Raw genomic sequence first — 13656 nt, 5'->3', positions numbered from 1 at the left:
TCCCTTGGCCAACATCGGTGGTGTGGAGAAGGGAGACTTGCAGCATGAGCAACTGCCGGTCTTTCATACAACCTTGCCCAGGCCTGCGCCCTGGAAACCTTCCAAGGTGCAAATCTATGGTCTCATGAGACTGACGGATGCCTATAAAAAACTGCTCACAATACTCCAAGTGGGGCTTTACTAGTGCCTTATAAAGCCTTAACACTACACCCTTGCTTTTATATTCTAGTCCTCTTGAAATGAATTGCATTTGCCTTCCTTGCCACCCACTCAACCTGCAAATTAACCTTTAGGGAACCCTGCATGAGGATTCCCAAGTCCATTTACACCTCGGATTTTTGAATTTTCTCTCCATTTACCGTGGCTGCCTTCCCATAATCAAATGAAAATAAAAGTAAATGAATAGTACAAATAATGACTAACATAATAGAAATATTGCCTGGATTGGGGAGCATGTCTTATGAGAATAGGTTGAGTGAACTCAGCCTTTTCTCCTTGGAGTGACAGAGGATGAGAGGTGACCTGATAGAGGTGTACAAGATAATGAAAGGCATTGATCGTGTGGATAGTCAGAGGCTTTTTCCCAGGGCTGAAATGGTTGGCACAAGAGGACACAGGTTTAAGGTGCTGGGGAGTAGGTACAGAGGAGATGTCGGGGTAAGTTTTTTTACTCAGAGAGTGGTGAGTGTGTGGAATGGGCTGCCGGCAATGGTGGTAGAGGCGGATACAATAGGGTCTTTTAAGAGACTTTTGGATAGGTACATGGAACTTAGTAAAATAGAGGGCTATAGGTAAGCCTAGTAATTTCTAAGGTAGGGACATGTTCGGCACAACTTTGTGGACCGAAGGGCCTGTATGTGCTGTAGGTTTTCTATGTTTCTGTGTAATTCTATATATAGATTTATTTGCATTGGAAATCTATTTTATTTGCATTGCAGGGAAGATTTCAAACCACCAAGTAGCTATATAAAGTCAACTCCAAACTCAAACTTTTCTGCACTAAGTAATTTAAGAAGTTCCAATCTATAATGTCTACACCCAAATCTAAAATGTTAAGTGTTGATGTTGCAGCTGGAGGGATAAGATGGAAAGGTGGGTGTGAGGAATCTATTCAAAGCAAAATGGCAAACTGCATGCCTGAATTTTAAAAACAATGGTCAAGCCTTCCTGTGACCAGTAAGAAAATGGCAATGTGTATTTGTTTGCCACTGCTGTTAAAGGCTGGCACAGTAGTGAAGTGCTTAGCGCAATGGGTACAATTCCCACCACTCCCTGTAAGGAACTTATACCATTCTCCCCAGGACTCCAGGGTTTCGTCTGGGTGTTCTGGTTTCCTAACCACACCCCAAAGATGTACATGTTAGATTAATTGGTCACTTGGGTGTAACTGGGCTCCATGGGTTGGTTGGGCTTGAAACCATGCTGCATCGGTGGATAAATAAAGAATTGTCAGTTCTTCAACTGGAATAAAATATAAAGCAGGACTAAAACAAATCAAATATATAGTACAGAGGAATTCAGTTGTGGGCAAAGACAATGTCTTCAGTTCTAATGATAAGAATCATCCATTATCTGAAAAAAAAGTGCAAGGATCTCAACTTTATATCTTGAGAATGCTTCATGTTTAAGATCTTCCAACGTATAATGCAATGCAAAATGTAGTGGTTTAAACACAAAGCCACAGAAAGTGGGTATGTGGCTAGGAAAATATCCAGTCTAAAACACATTGATCAACAGCAAAGTTTACAGACATTTTATTTCCAAACCATAAAATTATGCTGCATAAATATAATTTTAGGATGTAGAAAAATAAAACACAAAACAGACTCAGCATAACATTTCAAAACAGTAAATTGTAAATAAAAATAATGTGAAAACCCCCTGAATATCCATCATATTTTAAAACAATAAAATCTCTCCAAAGATGTTAAAGTTGAAAGATATTTATTAAAATAATCCAAGTATACATTTTTCAGATGCCAGAGAATCTGTAATGCAGTTCTCAACTTTGCAATTATTAGCATAGCAAATATAATTGGTTAAAACTTCCATTGTCCTAAAGTCAGCAAATCAAAATGCATAACTAATGCACACAAGTAGTCATGCTTTTAAGCAGGTTCACAAAAGAGGAACGTGAAGTGAAAGGTTTAGAAACCATTAAGTCTGTTAGCGAAAAGCAATTTTTTTTTAAATCAAACATATCACCTAACAGATGAATTATTCAATTGTACAACCCATTCTGAAGTATTGGTAATTCTATGCACAGCAATAAGAATTAAAATAGCACCAATAAAATGCAAGGATCATTTTTATATCCTGAGAATGTGTCATGATTTTGAAGTTCCTTTTTAATTCTTTCTATCAACTTCATATAATAACCCTCTACTTGAGCAGTTCACAGTAATGTAATACAAGGTTGCAATGGCTCAACACAAAACCACAGAAAGTGGGTGTGCAAAAGAAGCTTTCAAGTCCTATATTCAAGTAGTTAAATTTTAATACAAAAATATTGTGGGTGCTTGCGGAACATATGAAAATACTCAGTTTGTCTGGCAGCACTTATAAAGCATTCACATTCTTGTGTTTTAGATCGCAGCAAGAGAAAGGCCAGACTGTATCAGTCATATGACTAAGCTCCAATTTTTTTTTCAAATAACACCTTATTTGACCCAATAATAAAATATTAGCCAAACTGCACAGTAAGCCAGGCAAAAATAAGAGACTTGCAGGAACAGCCGTGAAAGATATTCACACTGCTGGCGAGTCTGCTTTTTTAAAAGTTATACTCATTTTAAGCTTTCTGCAGAAGCCAAACATTAAGCTGGCAAGAACATTTATGGACTTTAATAAGGATTTTAACAAGGTCCTGCATGGCAGGTTGACCTGCAAGGTTAAGTTGCATGGAATTCAGAGGAGCTAGCGAAGTAGATTCAGAAATGGCTTGATAATAGAAAGCAGAAGGTACTGTTTGAAGGTTGACTCGCTGACTGGAGTCCTGTGGCTAGTGGTGTGCCCTGAGATTCAATGTTGAGACCTGTGTCATTCATTATTTATGCAAACAATTTGGATGAAAATGTACATGGCATGATTAGCAGGTTTGCTGATGACGCTAAATTAGGGGCTCATGTTGATAGTGAAGCAGGTTACAATGAAATCTTGATAACTTAGAGAGATGGGCTGAAGAATGGCAAATGGAATTCAACTTGTATAAGAATGAGATGATATATTTTGGACACTCAAACCAGGTTAGTACCTATACAGTGAATAGTGGAGCACTGAGAGTACAAGTGCCCAATTCACTAAAAGCAGCTCACAAAGTAGACAGAGTGAAGAAGACAATTAACATGCTGGCCTTCATCAGTCAGGGCACCAAGGTTAAGAGTAGGGACATTACAGTATGTTGCAGTTATATAACTCATTGAGATAACACTTGGGACTATTGTATATGGAGTGTTGATTACAGTTTTGGTTACCTTGCTGTTGTGAAGCAGGAGAGGGCACAGAAGAGATTTATGAGGATGTTACCTGGACTAGAGGACCTGAGCTACAGGTAGAAGATAGCCATGCTGCACCTATATTCCTTGAAGCATAGGAGAATGAGGGGTGATCTCCATATTATAATTAAAGTGAATGGTCACAGTGTCTAGCGTATTAGCAAGCAATCTATCTACTTCACAATCTATTTGATTCTTCAGTGCTTGCAAATTACAGTTAAGTCTCAAACTTTCCTTTTAACTTTGACAACATGTCCCATATCTGTATCAGCATTCCAACACCACCACTGGTTTCAATTACTATCAGCCTAACCAGTAATCCATACTGCCCCCAAAATGTGGCATCTGCAGTTATGCACCCCCATCACCGAAGACATGCCTTCTTCTCATTGCTGCCATCAAGGAAGAGATAGATGAGCCTGAAGAGACATACTCAATGTTTTAGGAACAACTCCCTCACAGCCATCTAAGAGGACAATGAACTCATGTACACTACCCTTAACATCTGTAACTTCAATGCAGTAGCCATTCTTGGTACCTCTGCAAACATTGGAATGTTTGAGCATAGACTGAAGTTCTGTTATCACGTAGTACTCAACAATTATCAACAACACCAAGTATGGATTTCACCAGGAACTCAGCCTTGGGCCAAAAATGAACCAAAGGAATTATTTGCAGCGGTGAGATGATTACAATTGCCTTGACACCAAGGCAACATTTGACGAAGTGTGATATTACAAAATTCTAGCTCATTGGACATGAAAGGGATTCTGTTCTAATGACTCTGAAGGCAAACATTTTTGGAGATCAGTCATCTAGCCTAATGACATCAATACTGGGGTACCTCATGGCCATCCTAAGCCCAGACAACTTCAGCTGTTCAATGATCTTCCTGTAATCATAAGCTCAAAGGTAGAGAATATTCACTGATGAATACAGTGCGTTCAATCACATTCACAACTTCTTAGCAACAAAGCAGTTCCATGCTTCTCTGAAACATTCTAAAAACATTCAGAACAACAGACAAAATGCTGGATGAATTCAGCTGGTCGTGCAGCATCTATGGAAATGAATTTTTTTTAGTTCGGCGTTTCCAACCGAGACCCTTCTTCAGGACTAGAAAGGTTAAGAAGCCACAATAAGGTTGTGGGGGAAGGGGAAGGAGTACAAGTTACATAAAGACAGGTGGGCAGGGGCTGGAGGAAAGAAAATGAGAAGCTGGGAGGTGATGGGTGGAAAAGCCAAAGGTTCGGAGAAGCAAACCAATAGGAGAGTAGAGTCTACCATGAGGGAAAGAGAAGGAGGGGCACCAGAGGGAGATGATAAACAGATGAGGAAAAAAGAGGCAAGAGGGGAACCAGAGTGGGGAATTCAAAAAGATGAAAGGAGGAGTGGAAAAATTAATGTTCATGCCATCAGGTTAGAGGCTACCCAGACGGAATATGAGGTGCTGTTCCTCCAACCTGGGGGTGGCCTCATCATGACAGCAGAGGAGGCCATGGGCCGACATGATGGAATAGGAATGAGAAATGGTTGACCACCAGGAAATCCTGCTCTTTGCGGATGGAGCGAAGGTGCCTGACAAAGTGATCCCCAGTCTCTCAGGTGTTGCCAATGCAGAGGCGGCCACATCAGGAGCACCAGACACAGTAGACGACTCTAACAGATTCACAGGTGAAGTGTGTTGTCACATACAAGGACTGTCTGGGGCCCTGAATGGAGGTGAGAGAGGAGATGAATGAGCAGGTGCAGCACTTCTGCTTGCAGAGTTAGATGCCAGGAGGGACATTAGTGGAGAGGGACTTCTGGATAAGAGAATCATGGAGAGCAATCCCTGTGGAAAGTGGACAGTGTTGGTGATGAGGGGGTGGGGAGAGGTAGACGTGTTTGGTGGCATGATCCCATTGAAGATGGGGGATGTTGCAGAAAACGACGTACGGAGTCTCATAGGGTGATAGGTGAGGACAAGAAGATCTCTGATGAGACGGTGGGGAGATGGGTGAGGGTATATGTCCAGGAAATGGAGAAGATGCAGGTGAAAGCAACATCAATAGTAGAGGAAGTGAAACCCTGGTCTTTGGAGAAGGACATCCCTGATGTTTTGGAAAGGAGTGCTTCATCCTGGGAATAGATGTGGTGGAGATGAAGGAACTGAGAGAAGGGATGACATTTTTACAGAAGACAGGTGGGAAGAGGTATAGTCAAGATAGTCATGGGAGTCAGTACATTTACAAAAGATCTTGGTAGATAGTTTGCCTCCAGAGATGGAGACAGACATACTGAGTATGGGGAGAGAGGTGTCAGAATTTGGACCAAGTGAATTTAAGGGCAGGGAGTAGGGTGACTGGTTCCACCAGATGGAGGGTGGTGGTGGAGGTGGAGGGTAACTAGTCTGGTCTGTTGTCAAGAAAGCAGAGAACTTTAAGGTGGTCTTGATGGGGGGGATAGAAGTGCACATGGGCTGACTATCCATGGTAAAACTGAGGCAATCAGAGCCAAGGAGTTGAAAGTTGCTGAGGAGATCAGGAGTATGTGAAGTGTCATGGATGTATATATCCATTCCTTCATATCAGTGAGTCTAAATTCTAGAACCCCCTCATTAAAAACTCTGCAGTAGTTTAAGGTGGCAGCTAACCACTCACCACCTTTTCAAAGACAATTAGAGATAGGCAAAGTCAGATAAAATAAAGAAAGCATATTTGCAAACAGCAAGAAAATGATCCTTTTTGATCACACTTTACTGCCCTTTGTATCTTATCCAAATTCATCTCTTTTCAGGTTAGAATCGACTAGCTTATTCATATAAGAGTCTGACAGAATTCCTGAATGCATACCCAAAACATTTCAGTATTTGTTTTAGCAATAAAAATCCAGTACTGTGACCACTGCAGGCATGTTTTCTTGATAAGTTTTCACTACATCCTTTTCAAGTCATAAAACATTTCCCATGGAATTTAAAAAAAAATACAATTCAGATACAAAGCTGTATTGCCTCAGTTCTAGAGCTTGTCCACAGCACCGTTCATGCAAAATTTCTGGTTCTTGTCAGCAGACATTGGGTTAATGTGCTGAGGCACGAACACCAACAAGGTGAAACTTCAGTGTCCAAACAGAACTGGATACTATTTCAGAGAGGCACCTGAGCTTAGAGATCCAACAAATCAATCAGATGTCACTTACTAGTTCCAGATAATTATTAGCGCTTGGTTACTGCAAACTTCTTCCAAAAGTAATCATATTATTTAATTTGGGAAAAAGTCCATGAAGTTAATATAATTTAAAAAATAAAATTAAATAGCACTGTATAGTAAACACAGGAAAGAGACCCAAAAATATTAAGCAGATATAAATGCAAGATGACTGAAGGACAAAAAGAAATAGAATCACAGGTTAAGAATGTAAAAATAACAAATTTCATGAATTAATTTTGCTTCATGTCAAATCCAGGTGATATTAAGAGCAGCAAATTAGTACAAGGCCAGAATGAATCCAACTCCAACTTTCAGGATAAATCTTTAAAAATTTTACCATAAATAATATTATTGATGTAGCAACATAAATAACCTGGCTGATAATATCAACAATAGCACCAAAATCAGTGCAGTAAAAATTTGATCATCCAGCAATAATTAAATCCAGCACCATAAACTACTTTTACTGTTGTTAATTTACTATGTGCCTTGTTTATTGAGTACGCATTTTATAAAAGGATCCACACTGTATTCAAGCTTCTTACGCTCACCAGTTACTATAATTTTGATAATACACATTTCTCTTTACCTTCATTTGAGTACAAATATGGACTAGACGTGTTAAATATTAACAGCAGCAAAATCCAACCTTGACTAAGAGAGACTATGGGACCAATTTTTAAAAATAGAAGCTTTATTATAAACAGACTGATGATAACTCTTCGAATGGCATCTACAATGCAGTTTCAGGATTCTCATGGCAGTTTCCCATGCAACACCGGCAGGTACTTTAACGTCATTGCTTTCTACCATGCAGTCATCTAGATATAGCAGCAATTCACACAAACTACTTCCAATTTATTGGAGTACACTCAGTACTTACAACATGGTTTCCTTTACACTCAATAAGCCAAATACAGATTGGCTGACCAATCACTGTTCAGCTGACAAGGTCAATACTGATTTTTCAGTTGCTTGTGTAAACTCATCTTGTATCTATGGGTGATATAGCCCTCCTAATTCATTGCATTTCAGATATGCTATTTTATTCCCTCACTGCATATGTGGCTATACTTTTCATAGAAAACGTACAACGCAATACAGGCCCTTCAGCCCACAATGCTGTGCTGAACATGTACTTTAGAAATTACCTAGGGTTACCCTTAGCCCTCTATTTTTCTAAGCTCCATGTACCTATACAGAAGTCTCTTAAAAGACCCTATCGCATCTGCCTCTACCACCATCACCGGCAGCCCATTCCACCCACTCACCACATTCTGCGTAAAAAAACTTACCCCTCTGTACCTACTTCCAAGCACCTTAAAACTATGTATGCCCTATCGTGTTAGCCATTTCAGCCCTGGGAAAAAGCCTCTGACTATCCGCACGATCAATGCCTCTCATCATCTTATACACCTCTATCAGGTCACCTCTCATCCTCCGGCACTCCAAGAAGAAAAGGCCACTCAACCAGTTTCAAATTTTTTTCTCTTCTGCTTTTAATTGCTGTTTTTAAATTAATTGTTACCTTGACAACTTTGTCACTCTTACTCTATTCTTTCCAATTGCATCCCCACCCCTTCACAACACTACACTTCAATTTGCAGATGATCTAAATATACCAACATAAAAAAAATTTTTAAATAAACTATTGGAACAAATCAACAGATCAAACAGCATCTGTGGAGAAAAAATGGTCAATGCCTCCAGTACAGACCGTCATTCGAGACAAAGCTTAGACTGTCTAGTGAAGGGTGAGTCAAGGGTTGATGGGTAATAAAGCAGAATCAGATGGGTGGGGGAGGGCAAAGGGGAAAATGATGGACAATTTGAGCCAGGTAGGAGAGGGGAGACAAAGGGTAAGAGTAAGAGCTACTAGGTGATAGGTAGAACCAGACTGGTGGTGGGGTGGGGGGAGGGGATTGAAGGAAAGGTGAGCCAAGGGATAAGAAAAACAGTGCCCTCTGAATCCTCTCCAGTATAATCACATTCTATCAGAGTTGTACAGCACAGAAACAGGCACTTCGACCCAATTTGTCCATGCTGACTGTAATGCCCATCTACGCTGACCATGTTTCTCGATGCTTTTTCTTCCAATTACCTGGTCAAATGCCTTTTAAACACTAACTGTATCTGCCTCATTCCATATAACCATCAAGCAGAGTGAAAATATGCCCTTAAATTTTTCCCCTCTCACCTTAAACCTATTCTCTCTGGTATTAGACACCAAGGGAAAAGATTGTCCATCTCACCCATCTATGCCTCTTTCAGGTTACACCTCATCCTCTCCCTTGTGCCCCACTAGTCTCCTTTTTCCAAGAGGAATGAGCTACTGGTCCATACAATCTCTCCTTGTAAATAAGGCCCTCCATTCCAGGCAACATCATGGTGAATTTCTCCTGCAGAATTTCTAATACTGTACTTTCTACCATGTTTGTTCTGTAATGTAGTATGCAGCCTGCCAATGTTTTGTATACCTACAACATGACATGCCAACTCTGATGCGGTAATACAATGAAATTGTGGAATAAACTTTCAACTTTAGAAATCATTCTCACGATTACATACTACAGGTCAACCTTCTATAATCCGGCACCATTGGGACCTGAGGAGTGCCGGATTCGTGAAAATGCCAAACTACAGAAGGACCACATTAAGCAATAGTTAACCTCCTCATCATACTTTTAAAATATCATGTAAATCAGTACAATTTTAGATAATAATGAAACAGAAATATTAAATGAGTAGCAAGTGAAATTTTAATGAAGTAATATACTGTACAGGCACAGATGAAATAAAGGGAACAGGTAAATGGACAGGAATTAACTGATACAGAACAGTTGAGCATTTCTGTTTCTAAGTCAGACGTTTAATATACCTTCAGGCAAAGTTACATGCCTGCAACTGTGGAGTTGTCAGGATCATCATCATCTTCATCTTGAAAAATGAGTGAAGCATCAGGAACTGGTGCTGAAACTAGCACAACAGTTTCTTCAAAAACTGCTGATGTTGGTGGCAGCACATCTGGGTGAGCAGAAGCAGAAGTCGGGGAAGGGAGGTCTTCTATACGTCACATTTCACGCAACTGTCAGGTGGCCGGAGATTCGGCGCCAGATTCTTCCCTCTTCACTCACAGTTACTGAGGGAATCCTCATTAGTTTCTTTTCCTCTGCTTAGTAATATGCTTAAATTCAGCGGGTCGCCACGCCTGATCTGAGGTCGTAGGCTGGGTGACGCTGGAGGGTAGTGCGTGACTGCCGGCAAGTGGGCGAGAAGGCGGACCGACCCAGCGCACACCAGCTCCCCCGCCGCTGGCGGGTGATACGGGTAGGTGCCGGTCGGCTGCGCCTCATGCAAATGATATTAATAAATGCAGGAAAACAAGCAGGAATCGCCTGTCTGTGCTTACAAGAGCGTGCCAACACGTGAACATATCTAGCGCAACCAAAACAATGCGCAGCAGATTGGTATGGTGGCCCGGGAAATTTGAAATTACAGTTGCACGGAAAATTTATAATCAGTGTCCATTATCGAAGGAACCAGATTACAGGTAGTCGGATTAGTGAAGATCAACTGTACCTTGTATGTAATCATAATGAATACAATTTATAAAGTTGAAAGTTTATTCCACAATTTCATCTTATTATTGATCATGAAATGCATCAACACCTAATTTACTCTATCCATTGCTACCAGATTCTGTACATCGTCAATTAAGTACATATTTTCCATAGACAGCATAAGAAACATCTTTAGGGTGCAAAGTAGTGGATGGCTTATGAAAGTAATGACCAAGGTTTTAGGTTCCATCACCTACGTTCACGTACCATCTTTCATTTAGTTAAAAACATTTCAATATCCACATCAGAAAACTCAGAAATAAAATTTGCGTAAAGATTTACACAAACATTTACAAGAAAATACAGTGCACTTATCCAATCATTCAAAGAATTAGGAGAAAGGGAAGATCGATCTGGCTAGCAACTGTAGGATGGTGGAAGTAAGAGATGCTGCAAAGTCTCCAGCAAGGGGTAAGGGATGTCGGAGGCAGAGTTTTCAGCCATAAAGAGGTAATTACAAATGTGAGATTTTAATTTTGTTGTACTGGAACCTATATAGGTCAACGAGACAAGGGCTGAGTGGTGGGCAGCACATGGCCCACATAAATTATCCCTATTATCTGACAAAAGTAATTAATGGTATTCGGGCATTGGGTCAATAGATATGCAAGCCCTCTCTTTTCATGCAAGTACTTGTAGGGGAAACAACATCATTTGCAGCTGACAAGTGTTATGAAGGCTTTTAAACGAATTAGGGGAAAATGGTACACTGAGCGGGTAAATGCAGATTAAATAATACTAACAATTTGAGGCAATGTGGTTAGGTATACAGGTATAAAGCTTTTAAGTGGGTCAAATTCAAATAAGTCTAATCAAAATGACCCCAAATCCTAGGTTTTATCAATGGGAATAATAAAGACAAACAGATATATACTGTAAATAGCAAATATTATTTTCTAAAGTCAACTTATTTCTTTTCCCCTAAAGGCTACAACTGGTTGAGTTTTGGTAGTCCATTTCAGAAAAGATGGAAAAGGCCACAGATTTATTATTTGAGATTTATTTAAAAATTTAGTTGTGAACTTTCAAAATAAATGTTAAAAATTTCAAATTGGTTTTGCTACCAATAAACTACAGAGAGTTTCAATAACTAATTGAATAATAGTCAATTAAAACAGGTCCTTTGGCCCACCAATTCCAACCTTTGAACTCCCATCTACAATCCCATATTGAAAAATTCTTCCCACATTCTCAGCAGCTGATCCCAGATTCTACCACTTACCTACACACTAGGGGGCAACCTACAGTGGCCAATGAACCTACCAACCCACACATCTCTGTGATGTGGGAGGAAATCTCAGCAACAAGAAGAAAGAAAGAAACAAATATACAAATTGCACACAGATGGCACTGGAGATCAGGATCAAATCCAGATCACAGAGTGACAGACAGCAGCAGGTCGATTAGCTGTACCACTATACACCTCCACTACCTCCCCTCTCCCCAACCCATCCAGGTATAAAATTTAGTCAACAACAATGGAATAAACAGGGTCATAGCCTGAGGAACAACAGGCATGGAACTTAGAATCAGAGTTAAGAAAATCTTCACCAGAGGGCAATGAATATGTGGAATTTTCTACGAGATATGACAGTTGAGATCATTAATATATACATTTCTTAATGCCAAAGGGATTGCGTACCGAAGAGAATATTCGGTTATTATTTACTACTCCACTGAATGGAGCAGTAACACTGCAAGACTGAAAAGCTTATTCCTCTTGTTCCTATTACCTATGTTTCTGTAATTTATAGAGGTCTGTGACACCATTTTGGAAATTGTGGTACGGGCAAAATACAAGTCTCATTTCTCAATGGAAATTGATAAAAATTCATAACTAAATAATATTCTAAAAGATTATGTAGTAGATTAAAAATGCCACTTATGGTATTTGAAAATATCTATTTCTGTACAGCATCAGAAAGATTAGACAAGAATTGCTGACCTTTCTAACACCATGCCAAAATATACAAAACTAGATATAATTGGATTCCTGTACTCTACCCGAATTTCCTTCTTTGAAATAAAAACAGTATCAAAGGTAACAGCGAGTCAAGCAACATCTGTGGGGGAGAGATAGGAGGAAATGTCAATGTTTTAACGTTAAGTTCAGCTTTACACCTGAAAGGTCGACAATTTCTCCCACCACCACAGATGCTGCTCGATCTGAGTTGCTGCAGAATGTTTTGCTACAGATTCCAGCATATCCTGCCCTTCTTTAATAGATGCTTTCACCAAGTGTCAAATTATTGTTTCATGATGTGAATTCAGTAATATCGCATTTCTCTATTCTCTTCCTCTAGCGCACACAATAACAGTACAAGAAACCTATAACTTCTTATTCATGAAACATCCAATCCAGTTTATTTACTGGAGTAAATTAACATGGGTGAAAGAAAAAATATTGTTGACGTCAAATCATGAATTTCAAGTTAAAGTGTGAAGCAAACAGAAGAGTTTGGACACGGTGAAACCATCAGAGCATCCGATAACTCCACGCCACACTCCTTCACTGAAAACAACAGAACCTCTCCTCTCCGCAATACCCAATTTGGAAATCAAAAATTAATTTCAAACCACAGAATAAGAAGCTTTAAATCCTTCTAAATTTCTGCATACACAATAAAGAACCAACAGCAAGATTTTGGCATACCTGATAAAGGTCAAGGCAAGAATCATATACAATTCACCAGTTCCTTTTGCCACCTATATGACCCGATTCCCAGGCTTCGCTGAGGCCTAGTACAAACCCAACCAGGAGACAGGGAGACAGAAGCACAAACCCCTCCCTCCGCCTCAAACCAGCGAAAAGAAAACATGGGAACCATTTTACAAACATAACGGTAACTCACCGGGCTCGGCTGCTGAATACATGATCGGTTTGGCCGGGATGGAGGCAGCTGGAAACTGGAGGCGAAGCGAGGATGGAAAATTATATCACCGACAGGAGCAAAAGAAGACGCATGAGAAAAACACGGGGGGAAAGAAAGAAAAGAGAGAAAACATTAATAATCCCCGACGGGAAAACAAGTAGAAAGATCCGGGGGAGAAAAGGAGAGGGGCAGGGATAGAAGCAGACAGCCCGACACTCGCCGCTCGCTGGCCGATCGCTCCACACACGGGCGAGAGGGCGGGCCCGAGACGCGACGTCATCGCGACAAGCGCTCCTCGCGCCTCCAGAGCGCGCGCCCGCCACTCGCTCCAGGCGAGAGCGCCAAACGAGGAGCGGTGTCCGCGAAGACGGTGGAGGTGGGTTGGGGGCGGGGTAAAGGAATGCGCGTGCGTAGTGGGGCGAAAGAAAGGGGAGTAGAGGTAGAGAAAGTGAGTGCCCCGTAAGGAAAGAAATTATCT

General features: G+C 40.5%; 1 protein-coding gene across 1 annotated transcript in view; it reads right to left on the bottom strand.

The window, feature by feature from the left end:
* Window positions 1-13412, bottom strand: part of LOC134351824 (protein argonaute-2) — a 91683-nt gene extending 78271 nt beyond the window's left edge. Inside the window, exon 1 of the mRNA XM_063058566.1 lies at window positions 13158-13412. Within this exon, the coding sequence (XP_062914636.1) occupies window positions 13158-13179 (22 nt within the window). The 5' untranslated portion in view covers window positions 13180-13412. The remainder of the gene's footprint in view (window positions 1-13157) is intronic.
* Window positions 13413-13656: the final 244 nt, after the last annotated feature.

The sequence above is a fragment of the Mobula hypostoma genome, chromosome 1 (assembly GCF_963921235.1).
Source record: "Mobula hypostoma chromosome 1, sMobHyp1.1, whole genome shotgun sequence".
Lineage (NCBI taxonomy): Eukaryota > Metazoa > Chordata > Chondrichthyes > Myliobatiformes > Myliobatidae > Mobula > Mobula hypostoma.
Note: the sequence above shows the minus strand (reverse complement) of the source record. Positions and strands in the feature narration are given on the sequence as shown.